Raw genomic sequence first — 20,575 nt, 5'->3', positions numbered from 1 at the left:
ATTCTTGGTGAAGTCTCCTGCTAGATATGTGATCTTTCTATTGCTCTGTCCTCTGAAATGTTTTTTTTTTCCTTTTTATGCCATTAATGTGGTGTATCACATTGACTGGTATTTATATGCTAAACCAATATTTTATTCCTGGGATAAATCTCATCTGGTAATTTTAATGAATTCTTTTTAAATGATGCTGGATTCTGTTTGCTAGTAGTTTTGAGGATTTGTGTGCCTGTATTTATAACAGATAACATAGTATATTTTAAGTTGGTTTTTAAAACACTTTGGAAATGCAATATAATCCATGCTTTAATGCAGAAATCATCTTGCTTCTAAAGGTAGCTAAACTATTAGGATATGTGAACTCTAAATAATTATAAAATCAGCTGCATATAATAATGATAAGATCAGCCACATGAGATTGAGGTAATGTATATTATACTTAGTAGAATTTCAATATAAGTGCATCATTGAACTAGAAAGAAAGTAAAGACACTTCTGTACCAAGGTGATAATTATTATGGAGAAATAGTAATTAAAAGCACAAGAAGGTATAAGAATACAATATCAAATGTAAGAAAGAAAATAATTACAGCAGTTGCATATGATTAATAAGAGTATGCTAATACATTTTTAAAATTTAGATGATTTTCAGTAATTTAAGAAGTCACAAAATCTTACTCAGTGGAAAAAAGAAAATAAGAATAATCTTATTACAATTGAAGAATTGACTTAGTTAAAACCATCCCTCTTAGAAATAATAGGTCCAGATGGTTTTATCAATAAATTCTACAAAACTTAAGAAATAAGCAATTTCACTATTATAGAAACTCTTACGAAAGAGGGACTCTTCTCCAAGTAATCACGGAGGTTTGCATAAAATTATAACAAAAGACTAAAATGTATATAAAATTTTACAAATTGTAACTCATGTAAATTGAAGCAAAAATTAAAGTATTAGTAAACTAATTCTAGCAAAGTATTAAAAAAATTATTAGCTATCATGGCAAAATTGAATTTGTTCCAGGATTGCAAGTTTAGTTTACATTTAAAAATTAATTTAACTTACCATATTAAAATATGTAGATACATATCTATCTATCTAGATAATTCATAGTATTCATTATAAAAATGCATATATATGTGTATATATATTGTTTATGACTCTTTCTTTAACTATTTTTTCAGTTCAGTGAACAACTAAGGGCTCCAATCACAAAGATAATAGGGTTTTAATGAATCAAGTTGTGAAAGTGTTGAAAAAATTCTCACCTGCCACCTCAGAGGCTAGATTTAATTCCAAGGCCCAGGCAGCTGACTTCTTTCTACTAGAATATAATTTACATGACAGAAGGGATTTGGGCTCTTTTGTTCTCTGCTGCATCTCTAATCCCCAGAACAGGGCTGGGCATATATATTGGTTCCTAATAAATATTTGTTAAACAAATATTTTTAGTAGCTTCTGTTCTTGCCAGAATTTTAAAAAATGAATTATCATCCCAAACTCAGATTAACTTACTTTTTCTTCAAGTTACTTTACATTCTTTGTCTTTACACTTACTTTTCCATAGAGTTATAATTCATTTTTAGTATACAGTACAGAGTTAACTTTACCTTAATTACAAAGTATCAGCCAACTGACATAGCACTATTTACCAAATGAACTAATATATTTATTATGGATTTTGAAATGTCACATTCATACTAAATTCTATTATATGCTTTCATTGTTCTGAGTCTCCAGTTATGTTGAATGCAATGATAAATATTCCTATGATATAAAAATATTTTAATATTAAATAATATTAATTATTGAATATTTATTTTTATAATACATTTTCTTCAACTTTTTCTCTGTATTATTGTTTTTAAATTTTATTATTACAATGCCAACTCTGGAAGCCTGGCAAATGAATAAACCATCTAATTTTAGAAAAACATGGTGGTGGATAGGGTTGAGAGGCTCTTATGTTATTACATTTTAAAGTATAATAAAAAGACAAAGTTAAAGAAAAAACACTGCAGACTGAAAATACTGAATGTACAACACCATCAGTCACTAAGGAATGCAATTCACACCAAATAAAATACCACTTCACACACATCTAATGACTGTAGTCAGTCACAAGTGTTGGTGAGGATGTGTACAAACTGGAACCTTCATACACTGATGGTGAGAAAGGAAAATGGTACAGGCACTTTAGTAAACTGTTTAGAAATTTCTCAAAATGTTAAACATTCAGCTATCATATGACCCAGAGATTCCACTCCTATGACTCACTCAAGTAAAATGAAAACACAGCTATACAAAAATTTGTACATGAATGTTCATGGCAGCATTATTTGTAACAGCCAAAAAGTAGAAACACCCCAACTATCTAGCAAATGATAAATGGAAAAACAAAATGTGGTACAGGCATACAACAGAATATTATATATAAATGTATGAACCTTGAATAAGTGAAAAAACACAGTCTCAAAGATAATTATTATATAATTCCATTTTATGACATATCCAGAATAAATAAATCCATAGAGACACAAGCTAGATTAGTGCTTTCTTGGTGCTAGGGGAGTAAAAGTGACTGCTAATAGCTATATCCTATATCTGTTGGGGGATGATGAAAATGTTCTAAAATTAGACTGTGATGATGGTTGCACAATTCTATCAACATTTTGAAAACAATTAAATCATACACTGTAAATGGATGAATATTTTATGGTATTGGAGTTATATCTCAATAAACTATTAAAAATACACTTACCATACGATTCAGCAATTCCACGCCAAGGTATTTACCTCATAGAAATGGAAACATATCTCTCTAAAAGACTTGTATGTAAATGTTCATAGAGGCTTTATTCATAAGAGCCACAAAATGGAAACAACACAAATGTCTACCATTCAGTTAAGGAATAAAAAAATTATAGAATGTACAGAATAAATTCAAAAACATTCACCAAAGTCAACAAATTCAAGATCAACAACTCTCTCTCCAAAAAGAAAAAAAAAAAGTTATCTCTCTGTGCTTCATTTCATCAACCCTTTTACATTTTTAAGAAACTTGATGTTGATTTCATGGTTCCTAACCTTTAAGACTTCGGTCAATACTGGGTCAGTCAATACTGACTCAACACTGAATCAGACAAGTCAATACTCGGTTACAGGATTACAGTCTCCACTGCCACAATGGAGAAAGAGTTAAGCTGTCAACTATTAGCAGATACTATTTTAATATTAATTATTTAAACTAAGTAAATGTAAGGGGATAAAGATTATTAACCCTTGCTCTTAAAAATATATGCTCTCATCTATTTACAAATGTAAAATGATTCTGAGAACAATTCCAACTTTAATGTGCATGTGTGTGGGGGGGGTTGGGGAGGGAGAGAGAGAGGGTTTCCATGCCACCAAGCAATACTCAGGACACCAGCCAGGTGTCCTAAAACTCAACTCAATTCTGACACTATCTACCTGGAGATAGAATCAGACAGATTCCATAGGTAAATGCTCAGACCACACAAGACTGTCCTCTACTTCAGAGGCCAACCCCAAGCCCAGGTTATCACCTGTTCTTCTGGCCAACAGACTGGAGGTTCCAAGGACCCTCCTTGCACTTCAAATGCCAGTCACATGTTCAGGTTGTTATCTATACTTCTGACCAACTGGCTATAAATCGGAGGTTACTATGACTTCCTTTCCCTTCAGATTCAGTTTTCTAGCTAGAATGAATCACATTTACTCATGTTTATCAGTTTATTATAAAAGGATATGATAAAGAATACAACTGAACATCCAGATGGAAGACACGCACAGGGCAAGGTATGTGGGAAGTGGGGCAGTTTCCGTGCTCTCTCCAAGTCCACTACTTTCCCCACATCTCAATGTGTTCACTAACCCAGAAGCTCTCCGAACCCTGCTGCTCTGAGTTTTTATGTAGGCTTCATTACGTAAGCATGACTAATTAAATCCTTAGCCACTGGTGATCAATTCAACCTCCAGGCCCTCTCCCCTCCCCAGAGGACAGACAGTGGGACTGAAAGTTCCAACCCTCTAATTATAAGGTTGTTTCCACAACCATCCTTAGGTGATCTAGGGAGCATTCCAAAAGTCATCTCATTAACAAAACAAAAGATCTCATTATCTGTCTCTCCACCTACGAAATTCCATGAGTTTTAGAAGCTCTGTGCTAGAAACCCAGAGAAAGACCAAATGTACAGTCCTTATTATAATTCACAATATCACAAAATCATAGTAGCAATTAATGCAATAAATTATCATTTCTTACAGGCCCTAAAGGTTCATTTCAGATGAAGTCATGTTTCAAGCATAATTCTTAATAAATTCTACCTGGTGATTTTGTTGAAAAAAGAGAAAAATGGCCCCTGACACGTGAGCGCTTGCCCAGTATCAGCTGACCTTTGGTGTTGGTACGAGCTGAGCTGATACTCACAGCCACGCCCTGTTATTCTCTATTTGACAGAAATAGTCTTACAAAACTTACAGACCGTGTGATACAAGGTCACTCTACCACTGTGATGAAATGAGACAAAACAAGAGCATTTCATAACCTTTTCTAAGCATAGAATAAAAACAAGCTCATTGTGTAATCCACAAAACACCAAACATTCCCCTCTCCTGGCTAAAGTGAGTGAACACTGTGTCTTTACCCACATCTCAGGCTGGGCTAAGAATTTAATTGACATGACACAGATTAACAGGAAAACCAAACAAAAGTTAAATGACATGCATACATGGGAGAGACTCGGAAAAACTGAGCAATGCACCAAAATGGCTGAAGCCCTCATCTTAAATAGCATCCTCAGCTAAAGACAAGACAGGATGCTGAGGGTGGGGAGGGTCAGTTATGGAAGGTGTCCAAGGAAAGCACAGTAAACAAGGGTATGGTTGTTATGCAGATTTAAGTCTTTTTCATAGGTAAATTTCTAGACATTTGGTCATCCTTCTCCTGGTACAGAAAAGGAGATAACCTTACAAATGAAGATTTCCCTTACAGTTGTAAATGTTTCTTACAAAAGGATAACACATACTTGGTTTCCAGAGTTTTTCTCAGATCTGCTGTTTCTTAGAAAATAACCAGCTTAAAATAATATTCCAAAGAGACACATTTTGGGGTGGCAAATTCTGCTCCCCTACACCTTGAACCTTTCCCAGTTTACCTAGCCAATGCACAAATCTTATAAAATCTTTCATAATAGCCTTTACTGTGAGACACCCCATGATTTTCCATAACATGTGGTCTCCTACATTGCAATGAGCATTAAAGGGAATTTGTTCAACTACAGATGTGGTCCCAGTGGTCTCTATAGCTTGAAAGGCAATGACACTGAGTAGGTATGAATATGAAAGGGAAAGAAACAATGTGGTCTAGCTGTTGGGCAATTTTTACACCCTCCATTTTCCTGGACACATAATTATTACTTTGGTTCACTCTGATTTACTAAACCAACAGCTAATCCATTGGAAACGGTTAAACTTTCTGTTCTCACATTTGTTTGACTGCTTGGCATTTCTCGGAATTTAGTGCTAAGCTTCACACTAATCATGACTTCTACATATTGCTGACAGTCACATTCCCAAAATCAAACAGTCTAGATATAACATTAAAATGTCAGATGATACTATTTCTATTGTCTGTGGGTATTTCAATCTTAAAACACTGATGATAAATATTTAATGCTGAACATTATACGGCTGAGTTGGAACTTCTGGAAAAAATATAAAGTTCCTTGTAAATAATGACTGTTTTCTGGTTTAATAAAGTTTAAAATTAGACATATTTGAAACAACCAATATACACAAATTTAAGACCTCAATACCACATTAGCTTTAAGAATAGACAGCATTTTAAAAGGCCAATACTATCTCCCAAACATGTACTGAATACTGTTTAACTACTATATAATAAATGAAATCAGGGGCACACTTAGATGGTACATAAAATGAAAGATAAATGTTGCCAAACACAGTTATAACTCTGTTCAACTAAAGAAAATAGAATAAAAAACAGTATTTTTCATTCATAAGAACTACAATTATTACTTTATGAAAAAATGTTGAAATAAGCATGAGCAAAATAAGACACTATTTTATACAACAAAGCTCCTTTGAACAGACACTTCAAAATGCTCCAATTTGGGGATTTTGTTAAAAGTGTAGTAAAATGAAAGTACTTAGTCTTGTCAGAAATTAAACTTTATGTTACAAAATGGTCCGTTGTTGCTCACACAATCACCAGGTGATTACCGGACAATAAAATTTCCGTTAGGAGTCAAATGTAGCAACTGAAGCAAAGGGTCCAAAGGAATAACATCAGGGATGTTTTATCATAGGCATGATCTACTGAAGAACATACTGTCACCAAAGTGTGAAAAATGGTTCACCAGTGAAATGCATAAACTAAAAGTGTTCACGATAAAAAGGCTTAAGTACATACATTACAAAACATTACTGGGAACAGTAGGATGAGCTTAAGAACAAATGCACCTCCTGGCAAGCACTCAAAAGGTTGCCCATATACATGAGACGCTTGGAAAACGCTTTCTGACTTTCACAATACTTAGGAAAAAATCCTCATATGTTGTGGATTTTCAAACACTGGATGAGTATCTTTTTGCATTCCTTTTTTTAAAAAGTGGCTCCCAGAAACCATCTGTAGTTAGAAAATGAAACTTTCACAAACTTTGTCTGCTGCCTGGTAGCACGTACTCTTGGGCAAATCCATAGCAAGTCCAGGGTTAAGACATCTCAGCCTGCTCTCAGCACTAAATTCAGGTGTGCTGGTCAAAAGCATAGGATGTGCTACACTTCAATCTGTGGACTTGCTGCTGTCAGACTAAACGCCTATTTTATCATAGCAGTCACCACAGCTCAGCCATCTCCCATGACTCTCCAAGGCCAAAAGAATGAAGTCCTAAAACACTGTTCTGATATTCAAAGCATATCAGATGGCTGGGACTCGTAGCCAGCTGATCCCAACTTGACTACTCACTGCTCTCCAACACGCCTTCCTGTTTCAAGAGGAAGGCTCCCATACTTATCATGTCCTTCCTAGTCTCATCACTGCAAAGAAATTCCAATGAGAGAGCACAGCAAAGGAAACTGTCAAAAAAATGAAAAGGCAACCCACTGAATGGGAGAACATAACTGCAAATCACTGATAAGGGCCTAGTATCTAAAATACATATAAAAAAACTCATACAGCTCAGTGGCAAAAATCCCCAAACAATCTGACTGAAAAAATGAAGATCTAAATAGATAGTTTTCCAAAGAAGGCATACAGAGGCCCAACAGGTACATAAAAAGATGCTCAACATTGTAAATCACCAGGGAAATGCAAATCAAAATCACAGTGAGTTATGGCCTCACATCTGTTATAATAGCTATTACCAAAAAGATAAGAAATAAGTTTTGGTGAGGAGGATGTGGAGAAAAGGGAACTCTTGTACACTACTGGTGGGAATGTAAACTGGTGCAACCACTATGGAAAACATTATGGAAGTTCCTCAAAAAATTAAACAGAGAATACCATATGATCCAGCAATTCCACTTTTGGGTATTTATCTGAAGACAATGAAAACACTAATTTGAAAAGATATATGCACCCCCATGTTCACTGCAGCATTATTTATATTAGCCAAAACACAGATACAACCTAAATGCCCATTAATGGATGAATGGGTGAAGAAATTGTGGAATATATATGCAATGGAATATTATTCAGCCATAAAAAGAATGAAATCTTTCCATTTGTGACAAAATGGATGGATCTTGAGGACATTATGCTAAGTAAAATAAGACAGACAAAGACAAATACCATATGATCTCTCTTATACGTAGAATTTAAAACAACAACAAGAAAACTCAAGCTCATAGACACAGAAAACAGATCAGTGATTACAAGAGGTAGGGGGTGCAAGGGTGAAAGAAATGGGTAAACTCTTATTTTTTGGTTTGTTAAATAAAATGAATAAAAATTTTATTTAAATTCTAATGACAGAAATGTCTCAGACTTGTCCTAACTGAAGCAGAGGTGCTGATAAGACCTCAGCAGATATGTATTATGTAAACAATCTGTTGTGTTGGTTTCACTGCTAAACTCTAAGGAGTTTTTGAGAAATCCATAGACAACTAAAAATATCCTTTATTTGTTCCTCCATCAGGCTGATCAAGGACATGCTGTCCTTAAGGATGCAAGCTGCCAACTGATCAGTTTACACAAAAAATGTGTAAGCAAGGCCCATTGTCTATTCTCTGCAATGATCTCTCCTTCACTACTGAAGGATAATTTCACAGTGTATAGAACTCTAGGTTAGTTTTTTTTGCCCTCAACACTTTAAATATTTCACTCCACTCTCTTCCTGAATGCATGTTCTGAGGAGAAGTTGGATATAATTCTCATATTTGTCCCTCTATAGGTAAGGTGGTTTTTCCCCCTCTTTGGCTTTTTTCAAGATATTTTCTTTATCTTTGATTTTCTGCAGTCTGAATATAATAGGTCTAGGAATAAAATCTGGGGGTCACTTATCCTGCTTGGTATTCTCTGAGCTTCCGGCATCTGCGGTTTGATGTCTAACGTTAATTTGGGGAAATTCTCAGCCATTATTACTTCAAAGGAACTGTTTAAAGAAAGGAATTTTTTGAAATATAATTGGTGAACAAATACCATTCTGAGAGCAATTTAAAGCACTAATAAAACTGCTTTTTGTGATACTACAGTCTAACTGCTTTATAGTTTACTGTGCATCACAATCACATGGAGGAGGGTTTGCTAAAACACAGACTGCTGGGCCTCACCTTCAGAGTTATTCAATCAAAAGGTCTGAGGTGCAGCCCTGTGTGTCTACCCTCCACCCACCACTTCACCAAGTTGTAAGCATGGTAAGAACTTTACCAATGGAGCTGGGATAAGTAGAGGAAGTGGCAATGTTGAAAGGTAAAAACCTGTGGCACTGAGTATGACTTTTGCTCAGTCCAAGTTAACCTAAGGGAAATCCCTCAAAACAGTTTCTTCTCATGGACCTCCACAGTTACTAACCATGAAGACCTGTACACATGGAACACAGAAAATGCCTCCTTCTACCTCAACCATTCAACCTGATCCCTGCATTGGCACCACAAGGTACAAAAGAGTAAGCTAATATATATTCAATTATCTGGGATAGAGTAGAAAAATACATGAAATCTGAAGGTGTCCCTTTAGTCACTCATTTTTTCATTCATTTATTTACTCAAACAATATTTGGCATCTGTTATTTTCCGGCACTTTTCTGAGATTATACCAGTAAACAACAAAAGAGAAGAGACTGTTCCTGTTAAGAAGCTCACACTCTACAGGAAGAGGCAGAGTATAAATATTATTTGGGATAAACACTGTGGAGAAAAATAGAGCAAGAAAGAGAAGAACTGAAGGATATACTATTTTAGAGAGGGTACTGGGAAAGCTTCTCAGATAATGGGATATTTGAGCAGGGTCTTGAGTAAAGTGGGCAAGGGAATTAGGAAGATATCCAGGAAAATAAAGCTCCAAGCAGAGGGAATAGGAAATGCAACAGCTTTGCAAAGGCCTGAGACTCAGTGTTTAATAAAGCAGGAAATAAGCCAGTGCCCATAATGCATTATTCTAAAAAATGCAGCAAACTCCTTGAAATTAACTAGTGCAGACCATTCTGTTGGTAAAAAAAAACAAGAACCATAATAATTTATAACAAATAAACATATTAATGTCTAATATATGCACATATCTTATTACATTCTGGTTAAAGTGCTGCTCCTTAGTAATCAATCTACTTTACACTATGTTTTTTACATTTTTGAATGGGCCAAATACTTGTTTATGAGATATGAATCTAATTAAATTGCCATTTCAAGGCAAATTGTTTGATATTATCAGCATGTCAATTAGAAGATAATAAAATACATGTTTATTGCTCTCTAATATCAATACATCAATATATTTCTTTCAATCTTGATGACACTATGTTTGCTAAAGTAGTGCTTTTAAGTTAGGAACAACTGTAATTCAGTCTCATGTTCAATAACACTTTTCATCTTCCCCTTACTTCTAAAGTTTAGATTCAACTCTGAGGGTTCCGTATAAAAAATAAAACACAACCCATTCTGAACATAACAGGTTTGCATATACTTGGAAGGGAGGAGTTGAACTCAAGCCAAAGAAACAACCAACGTGCACATGCCCCCTTCTCACTACAATCAACGCTTATGATGAAGGAAATATACACAGCTATTCAAGTACATTGGACCTTTCTCAAAGAATCTAAGGCTTTGGGGGTAGAAATCCATAAAGCCTCATTCCTCAAAGGCAGAACCAGGGAGCTCCCACCTGTTCTGGTCTTGGTATATGGACCTAATATGACATCCCCCTCAAAATTCATGAAGCATTAGCGCACTTAGTGACATCCAACATGACTGTCACAGTGACATGGAAGACATTTTCTAATCAATTCTCACTTAACCTCAACTAATTATGTATGAGGTGTTAGCAGTGTCACCTAAATTTTATACCTTATAGAGCTGAAAATGGCAGCAGTGTTTTTAAGGCTATCCTTTCATTTCTAGAGCATCTCTACATTATTCTTATCATTTTATTCTTCAAAATAAATTGAAGAAGCATCTTTTATCATTTCTGTTTTACATGTGTTGGGGCCCAGGGGCAGGCCACCCCAAAATGTGCCTCAATGGCATGATATTTTGAATTCAAATTACTGAAGAAATAGCCAATACAAGAGGGACAATTTGACACTACCCCCCCCTAAAAGCAGGAGATGAATCTCTCCTGTGAAAGGTGCCCTCCCTGCATCTGGAGGTAGAAGGACACCGTCATCACCAGAGATGGGGAATTTGGGCCAAGAAGTCTGTATAAACAAACCTTATTACTTCTTTAATTGACTACCCCAAGCCCAAACTCTGCTTAGATTCTTCACTAATTAAGCACCCAAAGCCTAAGATTCTCATCCTGTCAATTCTTCACAAATGTATTGTTTCTTTGTCTAAAAAGTATAAAAGCTGCCTACTTTGACCATGTCTTGGGTATCATTTCTATGAGATCTCCATATACACAATTAAAATTTGTTTCTTTTTCTCCTATTAATCTGTCTTGTGTTACTTTTATTATTAGTACAGCCACAAGAATTCAAGACAGGTAAAGGGGGAAATTTCTCCCTCCGAAACACATGTAAGGAAACCGATCTTGAAAATGCTATGGGATGTCCCGTTTGTAGAAGACAGTAAATGCTGTAGTCAGGTCTAGAATCCATGGATTCTTGGCTTGGTCCCACAGTTCCTTCTACACTGTCACACTTCAATTTGTGCTAATTTATTTAAAGAAAAAAAATTCTCACCTTTTTGACAGTTTTTCCAAATAACATGTCTGGAATTCTCATAATTCGTGTTCATCCAACTAAGTAGAATCCTTTCAGAATTAGAATAGATGTTGCTGGATACAAAACAAGGATTGACTTTTGGTGAATTCTGCACATGTATAGGGGGCAGATTATTGATGCTGTGTGGTACAACCCGGGATAGTACCAGAACCTGAAATTTGGGTAAAAGAGAGAGAGAACTTTTACTAGACCTGAATGGCAAAATAAAAATTAGTATTTCAGGAGTAAATGGAAAATATGACTGGTAGATAAATAAACTAAGGCATCAGTATTTTCTGGTTGATTATATCTTTTCAAGAGTAAAAGAATAGTTCATATGACCCCTTAAGGCTCATTTTAAATTCCCAACCTTTTGCTTCTATATAGCATCTAGTCTGTACGTAACCACATTATATAATTTACAAGAAGAAGCTTATGACCTAAGGGTTCTGGCCACCAATTCCCAATGTGAATTGTGTGGAAGGGTGGCTGGGGGGAGGTTTCCTCAGCACCAGCTGGATCTTACAATTTAACTCAACTCTGATACTGTCTATGCAGAGGTAGCATCAGATTCCACAGGTTAAGAGCTCTGTCCCAGAAGACCATCCTCCACTTTAGATGACAATCACAAGCCCAGGTTGCTACCTCTGCTTCTGACCAATGGGCTATCCACTGGAGGTTCCAAGGACCCCTTCCTTGCGTTCAATTAATTAATTTCAGGAAACTCTTCTACTCATTAGGTTACTGGGTTATTACAAAGGATATTAAAAGATAGGAATCAACAGCCAGATACAGAGATACACAAGGTGAGACACTGAGAAAAGGAGCTTCTGTCCTTGTGGAGTCTGGGGCCCAGCATGGTGGCATATGGAAGCATTCTGGTTCTTTAACCTGGAAGCTCTCTCTGAACCCCCTCCTTTTGTGTTTTTATGGAGGCTCCATTACAAAAACATGACTGGACTCACTGGACATTGGTGATTGATTCAAGCTCTAGAACCTAACCCCTACCTGGATCAGGAAGTGGGAATGAAAGTTCCAAATATTCTATTCTTTATTGGTTCGCCTGGCAACCAGTCCCCATCTTTAGGTACTTTCCAAAAGTCACTTTATTAACATAAACTCCATTATGGTGGAAAGGAGATCCTCATGAATAACCAGAAACCCATGCCACTTTTATGGTTCTTAAGGGATTTCCAGAACTGAGGAACAGACCAAATAAAGGATACTCCCTTTGCTATTATCACTCAGGAGATTTCAAGGGTTGTGGAAGCTGTATGTCAGGAACCGTGGACAAAGACCAAACATATATAAGAAATATATTTTGGTCATATGATGACCAAATATGTATTTCTTATAAATCATAATATCGCATTATCTAATTTGAAAAAAGTAACTGATTTAAGGACAGTTTTTTTTAAAATGCCATTTCATTTAAAACACAAAGCTCTGAAATTCCTTATTCTTTTCTAGCATATGTAACTTATAAAAGAAAAATTCAGAAAATCAAAGTAATAAGTTATCAAGTCACATTAATTTTGATATTGATATTTATTTAATAGGTCTGTTTTTAAGATGACAAAAATATATACAATTTCTACTTTGGCATATTTTTACCCTATATCATAGAATTTGGTATCTTTATGCCATCGAACCAGTCACTACATATACAACACATGTTTGATTATGAAGGTATGTATCTGATTTAAAAATAATTAAGCATCATTAAGATTAAGTAAAGAAATCTGTGTCTGGTCAGCAGTGTACTATAGCACAGAACTACTGAAAAGTGTTGCTGTACTATTAGATCCCATCCAGAACCTACATATATGCATTAAGACTTTCTCAATGAAGGAGTCAGAGCATTTGGTTAACATTACAGTACAAACTCAGCTCCTTGGTTCATCCCAAACCTGTGACAGATTGTTCTCCAATGGCACTGGTGTGAAGACCACAATCTGAGTGATGTGCTTTAGAGATACTGTCAGTACCCTGACCATATCTCTTCAGCATTCACCTCCCATTCTGACGGCTACTCATCTACCTACTTTGTAGGTAACGACCTATAAATCTCTGCTGGAGAGCTTTTTAATTCTGGTACATGGGAGTACACTCAGCCAGGAGTGCCATATGATTAATGACCCTAGAAGCATCCCTCTACCAATGATGGTCAGGGAATTGGTAGATAAATACTCCAGCTTCCTCATCATTCCATTGGGATAAATCTGAGACTTACTCTTCGATGCTCTTACAGATCCCCAGTCAGACTAAGCCTCAGTTGCCCACAGTGGAACCTGTTTGAAACTATATCTGTTACTGGCTTCCTTATATTCTCTGATTCAGTTCCCTACTTTAATACCCATGCTTCTAAGGAATACCTCTCAAATAAACTACTTGGACTCCAACCTTGTCTGCATCTACTTCTTGGAGAATGCAATCTGTGGCAAGTACTTTCATAGTCAAGAAAATGTTAATTTTAACTTTGGAAAAAAAATGCTCATTTCCTCACACATTTCTATACTATGTAGTGTTCCAAATGACTATAGCTTAACAATTACTGTTGTGCCAGAATTGTTCTTAACTTTGCCATTATGAGAACCATTTAAAAATTTCACAAAAAAATCCATTTCCAGAGAAAAGGGAACCCTCCTACACTAATAGTGAGAATGTAAATTGGTGTAGCCAGTATGGGAAACATTATGGAGATTTCTTAAAAAACTAAAGACAGAGTTGCCATATGATCCAGCATTCCCACTCCTGGGCATAAATCCATAGAATATTCTAATTTAAAAAGATACATGCACCCCAATGTTCACAGCAGTGCTATTTACAATAGCCAAGATACGGAAGCGACCTAAATGTCCATCAACAGATGACCAGATAAAGAAACTGTGGTATATTCATACAATGGAATACTACTCAGCCATAAAAAACAATAAAATAATGCCATCCACAGCAACATGGATGGATCTAGATATTGTCATTCTAAATGAAGTAAGCCAGAAAGACAAAGAGAAATACCATATGATATCACTTATATGTGGAATCTAAAAAAAGGAAAAAAAAGACACAAATGAACTTATTTACAAAACAGAGACAGACTCACAGACATAGAAAACAAACTTGTGGTTATCAGGGGAGAAAGGGGGAGGGGAGGGATAAACTGAGAGCTTGGGATTTGTAGATACTAACTACTATATATAAAACAGATAAACAACAAGATCCTACTATATAGCACAGGGAACTACATTCAATACCTTGTAATGGCCTATAATGAAAAAAAATATGAAAAGAAAAGGAATATATATATATATATGGAATATGTATATATAAATGAATCATATGCTGTACACCAGAAATTAACACAATATTATAAATTGACTATACTTCAATAAAAAAAATCCATTTCTAAGTTTTGGATATTAAACTGGCATATGTCTAAATAAGAACAGTCATTTATAAATGTGAATTGCATCCTTTAAACATTTTTGATAGAAGTGTAACAAAACTTCTTCTTTCTGGAAGTTATGTGATCCAGAGTTCCTAGGCTTCAGATGACATATTCTATAATAATGCAATTAAAAGCCTTTGAAAAGGACCCTTTACCCTTTCTCAGGGATCACCAAATGATGAATCATCTGAGTATAGCTGAGATAAATGTTTGGGGCTAATAACCTGAATTGGCTCAGGATTCATCTGTCATCTCTTACCTCCACTCTGCAAATGAGACAAGATCTACAAGTGATCCTTGACTTCAAATATGGATTTAATTATGGACCCACAGAGAGGATGGGTATGACCTTTAACACAAGAAGAGGCACCACCCTGAGTCCTTAGCTCTACAGCAGTGATTCACAAACTACCAGTGGTGAAAGATCTGTTTGTTTTCACTCTGCTATAAAATCCTAATTTTGTAAAATATTCTAAAGATAAATTCCTAGGAAAATAAAATGAAAAATAAACCATGCAAAATACAACTCTATCACATGGAAACCCTAAACCACTATGTGCAAGAAGTGTTACTGTTTTTTACTTAACATACAATCCACACAAAGTACTTCAAAGACTCAAAAATAACAATGACAAAACTGCTAATAGTATATCTTTGGGTTCTGAACCCAATTTCAATGTGTGGAGGGAGAAGGATTTCCCTGCACAAATAAGCAGTTCTCAGACACTGGCAGGGGTATTCTACAATTCAGCTCAATTTTGACATTACCTAGTTGGAGGTAGTTTCAGATCCCACAGGTCAAGGGTGCAGTCCTACAAGACTGCTGTCCCCTCACTCCCCACCCCTGCACTCACTTCAAATACCAAGTGCAAGGCCAAGCTGTTACCTCTGCTTCTGACCTTCTGGCTATCCACTGAAGGTTCCAATAATTCCCTCCTTGGCAACTCCATTCAGATGCCAGTCAAAAGTCTAGGTTGTTATGTACACTTCTGACAAACTAGCTAAAACTCAGAGGTTCCCATGACTACTTCCTTGGGTTCAATTAATCTGCTAGAGCACCTCACAGAACCCAGAGAAACAATTTACTTACTAGATGACCAGTTTATTATACAAGGATATAATTCTGGAACAGCCAACTGGAAGAGATGCTTAGGGCAAGGTACACAGGAAAGGGCAAGGAGTTTCCATGCCTTAAGACTCCAGGTGCACCAGTCTCACCAATCTTCACATGTTCATTAACCTGGAAGCTCTCTGAACCCTGTCCTTTTGTGGGTGTTTATGGAAACTTCATTACACAGCCACAATGGATTTAATTACAGACCACTGGCAAATGATTCAACCTCCAGCCCCTTTCCTTCCTAGAACATCAGGGGATGGGTATGAAAGTTTCAACTCTCTAATCACATGATTGGTTCCTCTGCTGGCCAGCCCTAGTCCTTAGGTGACCCAGGGGCTTTCCAAAAGTCACATCATTAACCTAATAAAAGACACCTTCATCGCCTTCATTACTTAAGAAATTCTGAAGGTTTTAGGAGCTCTGTGCCAGAAATGGGAACAAAGATCAAATTTTTATTTCTCATTATAAATCACAACATCGCAGGATATAATTACATATACGGAGTGCTATCCAACCACTGTCATATGTACTTCCAATCCACATGACTTTCAACACTACATTTGGCTTATTGTTTTTCAACGACAGATTTTTTAAATTACGTGTTATTTAACCTGTTTCGCCAATTGGCTTAGAAAACAGATGACAATTTTCATCTTATCACTGCCCATAAAAATATCTGGATTTTCTTATTTAGGTAATTTGATTTGTTCTCAAGAATGTTCTTGAACAGGCCAATGCTGATAAGAAGGAAAGAATCAATAGCCAGTTTATGATCAATCTTTTAGACTCAGGGATGCCTGGTGGTTTAACACTTGGTTGGTGTCTCTACTCCACGAACTCAGGGAACTTATAGGAGTATACCAGATCCTAGATAACAGAGAATTCAGTTGAGGACTGTGTACTGGACCAAGCACCCATACCTCATTTTCAAGATTTTGTATTAGGTAATGAATGATTGGTCATGACGGGGAGTATCACTCCAAAACGTGCTACTTTGGCATGAGGATTGTTTTGATCTGAAGGTAAATGAGATCCAGCAAACTCAGGAAAAGCTTTTTACCTCTCCCTTAACTGCCTAAAAGATTTTAGATAGAAGGCCTGTACCAGGAAGAGAGCTATGACCAGCAATAACTTTTTATATCAGAAAGAATTATCTCCATGGCAGGGCAAACATTTATTTACCAAACACTTGTTCTTTCCATCTTCTTGTGAATTTTCTTCCTCTTCTTGGAAGTCCCAGGCCCTTAGCCACTTCCCCTTAGCTCAGGATGGTATATAAGCCTCAATTGCTTGACTGTCTCATATTCTTATGGGGCTTCCATATGTATGTAACTCATTTTTCTCCTGTCTTATGTCAATTTAATTATTAGACCAGCTAAAGAAACGCAGAAGAAGGATAAATCTTCTACCCCTACACTCATTACCCTAAGTGTGTTGTATGAGTAGAAAATTGAAAGGACCTCAGACTGAAAGGTTTCCCTGAATTGAAATGGTCCATGCCCAATAGGCTCCATCTTCATGTATATTTCCGATTTGAGTGTGGAGTGCGTGGGACACTGGAAGCTATGCTCTGAGTGATGAGCCTTCCACTTAGCTGTTGCGCATTGTCAGTCGTTACCTAGTTTGTATACTTCCTTAAAGCTAAATTAACATGTTGCTATGCGAAGTCTAGTGTATTTAACACTTTCAATTGTCAAACCAAACCCAAGGCCATGCTGCTGGTGAAATGAAGCAGGCCCTCCATGACTGGCTATGCAAAAGACATTTCCAAGGCATTAGCAGTAAGTTAGCAATGGACTGAGTTTTCTCACAGTCTTTGTGACAAATGGAGGGAAACATCCTTGAAGGATTGAAAGGATGTGGGCATCCTTAAATATGGGTGAAAAGTAGATTTTAAAATATCACATCTACTATGGATTTTTATTGTGCTACAATAAAGATGAAAATCAGAGGTCACGCAGTAACAACTCACCTATCCAAATCTCAGCTATGTTTGAAAATCTCGTGCAGACAAGACAGCAAGTACATAATGCATATGTAAATGTTCTGAGCTACAGTCTGTAAAGTCTCAAAGTCTACATTACTTTTTCCCCACTTATAAAAAGCTGTGCACTTTAAGTCAGTGCCTATTTGCTTTGATTTTACAGAAAAATGTAATAAGCTTGGATGTCTAGTATCTTAGGCCACAAAAAAATTATAAGTAACAAGAAAAGAAGCTACTATAAGCACGTGTATTGATAACAGTCATAAAAAGTGAGAGGATATAGTCATATGACAAATGGATAAAGAAACAAAACTATTAAAAGCTAAAAAATCATCTAGCATCTGAGCACCATTTAGAGGAGAAATAGGTCTGTATACAGTTCTGTGGTCACCACTGTACAGGATACTGAGGTCACAAAAATGTTTCAAACACAAACTATTTTCTATTTAATAGGAAAAAAGGTTTATGTCTACTCCTTTATTCAATTACTATGCATTGAGTGCATAATAAAAAGCCAGTTACTGTGCTTAGAAATAGGGACATGACAATACAACAATGCAATCTGTAGTTCAAGTGTATTTAGAAAAATATTTAATCCTGAATGGTTGAATTTCAAAATATTATAAAAGGTAAAGTGTAAAAAGTAGAATGAAAAAAAATGCTACCAAATTTAACTCCTTTCCAAAGTATCTAAAAACAAGGTTGTAACACACCTGCATTTAAAATGTTTTTGCCTGATCTAAAATTCAAGCTGTTTTTCCACCAAGAAATTATTCTTATAGTTTTAGACTATGTTGAAAGAAAATATTTTAAAAATAATATTGGTGTCATAGTGAACAAACAGAATGACAATGAAAAATGTGAAGCACCGCCCCTTAAAAAAAACTGAGTAATATGTAGATCATGACATGGGCTCGAATTTTAATTTTACTAATCTGTTATGAGATCACAGAGTGTTCCAAATTATGTACATGTAGTAAATCTTAATTCAAAAATTTATCTGAAAAAGGTACACTTATTTTAAGTAGGAATCAGCAAGAGTCAGGTAAGATTTAACTTTTAGAAGCTTTCATTTCCATTAATAGATTAAGTGGAAGGATATAATAAACATTGTTCAAATAGATCATAAATGTTTATCATCATAACAAAACTTCTTGTCATTCTTAAGTCTAAATATCATTGGGATCACAAATCTGTTGTAGCAAATACAATTTAATTCCATAGGATAAGAATTACAAAAAAGAAAATAATAAATATTTTTTAAAAAGAAAGGAAGAGAGAAAGAACTTTTTAAAAAGCATTCAAGCTTGTTCATCAACAGATCCTATTCAAGAAGACCAGAAAGGAAGTGATTCTGGGGAGAAGGTGTAAGTTTCCGCTTAGAGGTAGAGAGAAAGCTCTAAGAAGATACTGAGGCTACAGGGGGAGCTTTCTGGTGGTAAATGACACAGCATCAGTCTAATCTCAGCTCCAAAGCAACATCATCCACAGAGTCACTGCCAGGGGTTCCAAGAAACCTGAGATGTACCTGATCCTTATTGGAAGATGAAGTCTGCAGGCCCAGAAATCCCTGTGTTCTTATCTTCTCACTCCCATTATTCACAGTGGCTCCTGGCTCCTTAATCACTTTATTGAACCCATTCCCTCTCAGCCTATATGCTAGTTTTTCTGAGTAAATCCCTCATCTCTATTTCAAAGAGCAAAAGGATGACATCTTACTGAACACTTCAAGTGTCCTACCACGTATCTAAAAGTTCTTGCATTTGCACTCACTTTCCTTACTTCTCTACAGCCACAATGGATGAGCTGTCCCTTCTCTTGAACTAGATACCAGGCTTTTTCATCTTCTTTGTTAAAATCCTGCATCAGTTACTTTTTTGGCTTTTGGATTTTCGCTTCTCCCTCTGACCAATTCCTTTTCAGCAATATCAAAACATGCTCACTTATACTCAGCTTTTAGAGAGTTCTCCCCAAATTGGATTCCCCTGGATTCTTTTATCTGGTCCCTCTATCAGTTACAACTCTTAAGAAATTTTCGACCCTCACTGTCTCCACCTTCTTTCATTCATTTGTTCATCAAACCAAGGCCCAACTAATGACCTTCTCCAACTCATCACTACCAATGTGCCCAGAAAGTCTTCCAAGCATCTTTGTTGTCCAAAAATCAAGGGAATGTCTAAGCATTAACTTAAGCAACCTCTCAATTTCATCTTATACTGTTAACTGTGTCCTCCCTCAAAGGCTCTCTTTCCTACTTGTTCATGATACCATAAAGTGTTACTTCTATCTTTTGGCCTATTTCAGGTTTATTTGCAGGATTCTCTTCTTTCCTAAAATTTACATGGAACCAGAGAAGACCCAGAATTGCCAAAGCAATCCTGGGGAAAAAGAACAAAGCTGGAGGCATAACCCTCTCAGACTTCAGATAATACTACAAAGCTACAATAATAAAAACAGCATGGTAAAGGCACAAAAACAGATATAGGGATCAATGGAATAGAACAGAAAGCCCACAAATAAACACACATACCTACAGTCAATTAATCTTCAACAAAGGAGACAAGAATATACAATGGAGAAAAGACAATCTCTTCAGCAAGTGGTGTTGCGAAATGTGGACAGCAGCATG

The 20,575-nt window shown here is 36.0% G+C and overlaps 1 protein-coding gene across 1 annotated transcript in view; it reads right to left on the bottom strand.

The window, feature by feature from the left end:
* Nucleotides 1–20,575, bottom strand: part of CFAP47 (cilia and flagella associated protein 47) — a 421,952-nt gene that overhangs the window by 231,488 nt on the left and 169,889 nt on the right. The window contains exon 33 of the mRNA XM_072956043.1: nt 11,377–11,569. Coding sequence (XP_072812144.1) covers nt 11,377–11,569 — 193 coding nt within the window. The remainder of the gene's footprint in view (nt 1–11,376; nt 11,570–20,575) is intronic.

This window comes from Vicugna pacos, chromosome X (genome assembly GCF_048564905.1).
Source record: "Vicugna pacos chromosome X, VicPac4, whole genome shotgun sequence".
Lineage (NCBI taxonomy): Eukaryota > Metazoa > Chordata > Mammalia > Artiodactyla > Camelidae > Vicugna > Vicugna pacos.
Note: the sequence above shows the minus strand (reverse complement) of the source record. Positions and strands in the feature narration are given on the sequence as shown.